The 6,513-nt window shown below is 44.5% G+C and overlaps 1 protein-coding gene and 1 long non-coding RNA gene across 2 annotated transcripts; one reads left to right on the top strand and one right to left on the bottom strand.

Annotated features, from left to right (window-relative positions):
* Positions 1-243: 243 nt before the first annotated feature.
* Positions 244-3,504, top strand: LOC146205693 (uncharacterized). Its single transcript, XR_014704242.1, has 3 exons — positions 244-474; positions 1,971-2,010; positions 2,975-3,504. It is a non-coding gene; the product is annotated as an uncharacterized LOC146205693 (long non-coding RNA).
* LOC146205692 (uncharacterized) lies at positions 3,485-4,731 on the bottom strand. Its single transcript, XM_084590349.1, has 3 exons — positions 4,612-4,731; positions 3,776-4,535; positions 3,485-3,697 (listed from the first exon to the last, which is right to left on the bottom strand). The coding sequence occupies exons 2-3, from the start codon at positions 4,338-4,340 to the stop codon at positions 3,600-3,602; spliced, it is 663 nt and encodes a 220-aa protein (XP_084446475.1). The 5' UTR covers positions 4,341-4,535; positions 4,612-4,731; the 3' UTR covers positions 3,485-3,599.
* Positions 4,732-6,513: the final 1,782 nt, after the last annotated feature.

Genomic DNA, 6,513 nt, shown 5'->3' with positions numbered 1-6,513 from the left:
ATATGCTTTCCGAAAAACGTTTTGACTTGGCTGCGTGGAATTTGCCACCACCTCAACTATGGTGTTCTGCTTGGCGGAAGCTGTACACAGCAGAATTCGCCATTGAAACTAAATTGAGCGCTGAGAGCCATATTTCCAAAAGACCGACTTGTCATATACACGATTTTAGTTTCGATACCTGGGCACCGCCATGTTGTCATAGCTTTGCCTGCTTTAGCGCCGCCTAGCGTCGGCGCCATCTTGGACTGATAAAGTTGCCTTCTGAGACATACCTGAAAGCTGCTTGCGGTGTTTTCTGTGGTTTCGCGTTGCGGCTTCCCATTCCTGTCTTGTTCCGAGGTGGAAACATTTAATATCGGGATCCGCTCTGCTTATATCTGCGTGTATGCATGGCGTTAGGGGCCACAAGCGCCCGCTGCAATCGACCGGGAGAAGGCGAGCAGCAGGCATCGACGGAGCCTACGATCAACATCGGTGAGTGGTTTCCATAAATAAAGATCACGATGCGTTGAAAATAAAAAACGGCAGTCGTTCTTCTAGATATCCCCCCCCCCCCCCCCACCTTTCTTTTTTTTTGCATTCGTTCCAGTCGCTGTAATACGCACGTTTAAACTGATTAGCTGAGTTCGTTCACTTGTGCAGCGCGCGTCGGGCTACAAGTGCGAATACGAGCCAATTTATTGATAGCTGTTTGCCTTCGAATCTGCTTAGCTGGCATTAACACCACTCATTTCGCACATGCTGAAGTTCTTGAGTAATACCCACCGAGAGATTGGTTCCACAGGGGAGCGTTATTCCGTTTACGAAAGCACCTGTTGTCTGTTGCGCGTTCGTATCTGTCGTGCAAATGCGCTCGTATCATCGGTTCCTTTGACATGCGCGACTGCAACACAGTGCTGTTTTTTTTTTTTAATATGATATACTGTTAGCTTTCGTTGTCGAAGCGATATGGTGGCCCTGAACCAGAATGAGAAATCTGTGACGAGCCGACGGGAAAACGCGGAGGCCAACCTAAACAAGCTTTGACGAACCTATAGCGTCTCCAGAATGGGCAGCACAGCCAGCCGCTGCGTCGGGTTGGCAAATTACGTTCGCCTAAGCGATTACTGAAGCAATCTATACCTCCCACCCGCTGCAACAACAGCGAAAATTGACTGATTAGCTGCGTGCAGTAACCATGTTCTGACCGAGTGCTTACTGCAAGAAGATACTCTACCCCGCTGTCACCGTCATCCAGTTCCTGGGGGGTACAGCAGCGGGGAGCTTGCCTATGCATTTTCCCTCCACAGTAAGGAACTAAACAACACTGTTTGTAATTGAAAAAGACAAAGCACTGCATGTAATCTTTGCTTTTTTGCATGCAGCGCCCTATCTTTGGCAGTTTAGAAATGTAAAACGAACTAGTCCAGAAGCATAGGTTGCTAAACAACAAGCCCGTTGCAGAGCACTGGCTCTAATCATGTACGTAGTAAAGAGCAACATGAAAGCAGAGAAATGCAAAGGCACCGTACACTTAGTGCCAGTCAGCTACCAGTTGTTATTGTGGTTTGCTTATCATTCATTAGTTCATAGTGTTCAGAGAAAAATTTGAGCGAAAGGGTAATAAGGGGGACTCTCACTTCTCGGTGGTCACCTCAGCTGTGCAGTGAGAAAAGATATGTGCCAAAGCAGAAATGAGATGCTCTTGAAATTAGTAGGCCTTCCCTTTAATCCATTTTATGCTTACACCTACTCTCAGCGAGGAGGTCAACTTTTTTTTTTAGTTGCATCTGATCGGCCTTCAGCCAAAGCAAGGTTGCAGTGATTGACATAATTTTTCGTTTTGACCATGTCTGACGTCATTTTGGTACCGATGCCACATGTTTCCTTCATTTTCATCTAAGCCAAATGTTCATGGTGCCAGTTCCATTCATGTAGTACTGTGTTTTTGCCTCCTCTTATGTTTTCTGCATTCTGCTTTTTTTTTTTAGGTGGCTGAACCTACACCCACCCAAGCCTTGAAGACAAATGGTATGATGACACGAAGTTATGGCCAAATCTGACTAGCGGGCACATTGTTACCTCATCAAAACTAAAGCCTGCCTGTGACCTCAGGGAGGCTGAAGCATTCCAGAGCCTTGACCTTGACTTATAATTACATGCAGAGTGGCAAGTGCTCTGCTACCAAATGAGCGAAGACATTGTGTGCCTCAAGGCAGAAATGCGGCCATCCCAGGCGATTAACAAAAATCCATGGCTAGCCTGGGCCTGCGTCACAACAGGGGGGCAGGTCTTGACTGACTGTCAGCTGCAAATGCATGGCAGGGAAGGCATGTGTGTTCAACCATATTGGTTCGCTGTTATGAAAAGTTGACATACTTTGCAACATGGCATCACTGGACACACATGCACAGATGTCGCAGCAGCATGGAACCGAGGCACAAAAAGAAATGTCGAACCAGCTTTGGTTAATGTTAGACATGCATCTGGTGTATTTATAAAGAATTACATGAACAAAATTCATGTTTGTTGTCGGAAAGCTCTGCAACCTAATAATAACAAAATTGTCAATGCTACAGTTGTAGAAAAAATTCACCCATCAGATGCCTTCACTTTGTTGCCTTACGAAATGCTTTTTATGTTTGTATGCTCAGGTTACCTGCCTCATTCTAAGAGACTGGCTGTAAAATAATTGTTAGTCTACATGGCTGAAGAAAATTTGTAGAACCGTACTTTGTTACACTGCTGTGGTCACTGACTGCACTTCGACATAAAAATTCAAAACATAACATCGGACAGTCTTCTGAAACCTTCGGGCTGCAGCTGCCTCTTGGCAAGTCGTGCTTTTCACGGAACGCAGAAGAAACTTCAATAATTCAGTTGCAAGCAGGCTCAGTCTTTGTCCCTTTCTCGTTTTTTGGCGCAATTAAAATGGACCATTTCTTTTCTAGTCACAGAAAAGGGGTTATTCACAAGTTTTCTTTTTCTTGTTTAGGTGGCCACAAAAGCAGCTGGTGCCAGGAATACTTCAGAACAGGTAGCTGGATTCGAGATAATGCTGGACAGGCCCCCTTGCCATCTCAACCTGGGCAGTGTGATTGCAGCTGGCCAAGAAAGTCAGCACAATGTGCTACAACAGCTGAGAATTAGTTGCGCATCCATGGATACCGAAGCAGCAACAAAAGAACAAAGACAGTGTAATGCATAGTTTCTCCATTTGCATGTGGCCAACGGAGGTATGTTGCTTGGTGTGCAGAAAGAGGATGGATTTATGGACACACATGTAGACTCTAGAGAGCTTTTTTGAAAAAGTAGTGCTTCTCAGACTGTAACAGCAGCTTGATCAGTGATGCAGCAGTCATTTTAATAAGCTGAGTTCCTTGTGCCAGTTTGCAAATTAACATCACTGTACAGTGTCTTATAAATGTGTTCCATATTAGTATGTTATGTATATGTTTGGCTTCAAATGTGACTCTGACTACTGGGATACAGGTTTGTACGTCTGTTTTATTCATTTTTTTAATTAAGCGACCCTTCATGTTGCAGAGCCCGGCGCACACAAAAACAATTCTGTTTATATGCTTCTTGGACTTAATTGCCAGAGCATGCTTGAAGATTCGTTAAGTTTTTATCCTATTTATCGCTCTTTCCACGTGTATTCGCACTGATGCGATCCTCCTTGTGCTTGTTACTTCCTCTTCGGAAAGTTGGGTCTTTCCTGAAAGTAAAGATAAAACCCCTTTGAGTTTGGGAAAAAAGAAAGTAATGTGTTCTTTTGTAAACTTGAAACACTCACCTCTAGTGAAGGCTGGTGTGTTCATGTTGATGCCTTGTGCTGCAAGGTGAGGCTCGAGCTTAAAGCCTCTGTCGGCCATAATGTGGTCCCCTGGAAGGAGGTAATCTTCGACGCCGCACGTTCTGACAATATGCTTGTCCGAGGCTCTTCCGCCGTACACATCTGACACAAACATAATAAGGCCATTGGGTGCTATAACAGTAAGAAATTTCACTCTGTTGGAGCCTTTGTACGAGCTATAGCTCTGCGCTCTAGCGAGGAACTTCCTGGGCCTTTGGAGCAGCACCTCTGTACAATCAAAGATGGAAGTGGTACGACTATAACCACTTTTAATGAAGCTCTGCGGCATGCTGTCATAAATAGCTGCTCTTGGAAGCCAAACCACTACATCTTCCATTATCTTCTCCAAGTGGTGCAGCATATTTGCAAACATTTTTGACACACTTGCCACAGAAACCTCAAATCTTCTTGCGAGGTCTGCACAGAGCCGACCAAGCCTAAGCCTCATGAGTGTCAGGAGCAGCTGCTCTTTGAGACTTAATGTCTTCGAAACTTTAGCGTCCATCGCTTGCAGTTTCACAACAAGTTTGTCAAATACTGCTATTGAAACTCCTGTGTAGAAGAGTATGTCCTGTGGTGTCAGGTATTGGGAACGAATACCTTTAATGGCAAAGGAAATGCTTAAACAGTGATTCGTTGATGCATATGTGTGGTCAGTTGATGTTGTCTCCCATTGTATCGAGTTTTCTTTTGTTTCGACCTGCAATGAAAAATTTAGTCTAGTCACATTTGAGTTATTTTTGAGGCCACATTTGAAGTTAAGAAAACAGGAGTACCTTTCTTGTTTGTTTATCTGGCACGTTTCTTTGGTTGGCCGCCACCTGTTAACACACAAAATACACCCATTTAGCATCTGCTGCATGTCGAGATGATGTATGAAAAGACCTGCATGCCCACTCATGTCTTCGTCATTCGAAAGCAGCATACCAGCTGACACAGCATCCACCTTTCAGAAAAGGGAACCAATAGTGATTTTTGTCTCATTTGCAGCCAGGTTGAGAAACTTGGAAATCATGTGAGCTTACATTTAGTTCACTGCTGCATGAACTGCTTGAAATAGTCTGATGAACAGGACCACCATCCTGAGGAAAAATATATTAGTGAATATGTGCCTAGAATCCTCCGCATGCTTCTAGGCTCAGTGCCTGCGCGCATACTTACAGTTACTGTATTTCTGATGGGCAGGCCACGTGCCAGGTATAGTCAGTGGCAAATGGCAGAACCTATTAACACATTCATACAACGTTAATGAGTTTGGTTTAAGCCTTTCATCAGCACATACTTACATTTCGGCGATTGTTTGTTGAAATGGTAACCTGTCAACACACGAAAAAGGAACTGTGAGCTTTTTGTTCGCACTGTACTATCATGAGCAATATGAGCAAGAACACACGAGCGCGAGGCAGATAACCTCGAAACCCACTTGGGGCGATACGGTGCGGCCGCTGTGGGAAACAAAAGGGAAAGGGCGCAGTTAACGGAACCACGGCTCCCTTTCCACTTTGTTTCCCACAGCGGCCGCACCGTATCGCCCCAAGTGGGTTTCGAGGCTATCTGCCACGCGCTCGTGTGTTCTTACTCATATTGCTTATGATAGTACTGTTTCAAGCCTATGCAGCTACGTGAATTTTCTTACATTGTTCTCAGAGGTTGGAAGCAGATCTGCAGTGTCCTCAGTGTTGGAAGACACCTGTAGAGAGCAGTGCAAAAATGAGTTGGTATGATATGATAAATGTATGTAAACACAGAAACCACACCACCACATTTATATTCCAACTGTTCGAGATGCAGTAGAAGCTACAGCCCGGAAATAAAAACAAGGCACACTAATTGTGCCTGTGGGGCAATTCAGTTCACATTCGCAACTGCATGCATGCTTACATTACTCTCGAAGGTTGGGAGAAGATCTGCAGCGTCCTCAGTGTCGGAAGGCTCCTGTAGAGAGGAGAGTGCAAGAATGAGTTGTTACAATATGATAAATGTTCTATCTGTTCTATGTGAACACAGAAACCACACCACTTCATTTGCATTCTTACTAGAAGCTAAGTCGGCTGTTCCAGATACAGTACAAGCAGTGGCCTAAAAATACGAATAATAAGGCATGCTAATTGTGCCTGTGCGACAGAGTTAATGTGTGCAGCTGCATGCATGCGTGCATTGTTGTTTGGGAGCAGATGTGTCGCCATGTATTCACTGTTAGGAGGCAGCTGTCAAGACAGCAAATAATCCATGCACAAGTAATTCATTTCCTAATAAGGGTTATACAATGCAAAGAGCAGTCTGAAGGTGAAAATTTGTTACTCAGTTGGCAACTGAATGGCTCTAAGTGGTTGAAGGGTGAGTGCAAGGTGGAAAGCAGCAGATGCTAATGTTTCAAATGTAGGAACAGGCAGCTTACAACATTCATAATCTTGGCAAATCTAGCTGCGGGCACATACACATGCAGAACTGTACTAATCAGTGCTCATGAGCAAAAAAAAAAAAAAAACCAAAAGTGGCCATGCATTTGCAAGCTGAGCCAAAATTGAAGACTATGGAGCGCAATTGTTTCAGCAGAATTGGACACAAATATGTGAAGGGCTAAAAGGAAATCTCACCACAAAGCGTGCATGGCACCTACTTCGGCACCTTCTGGACCCAACCCAGAGCAAGACATATACACGAAACATAATAGCTAG

Source organism: Amblyomma maculatum, chromosome 1 (assembly GCF_055883805.1).
Source record: "Amblyomma maculatum isolate TAMU_Amacu chromosome 1, ASM5588380v1, whole genome shotgun sequence".
Taxonomy (NCBI): Eukaryota; Metazoa; Arthropoda; class Arachnida; order Ixodida; family Ixodidae; genus Amblyomma; species Amblyomma maculatum.
This window is presented reverse-complemented; position numbering and strand designations above follow the sequence as displayed.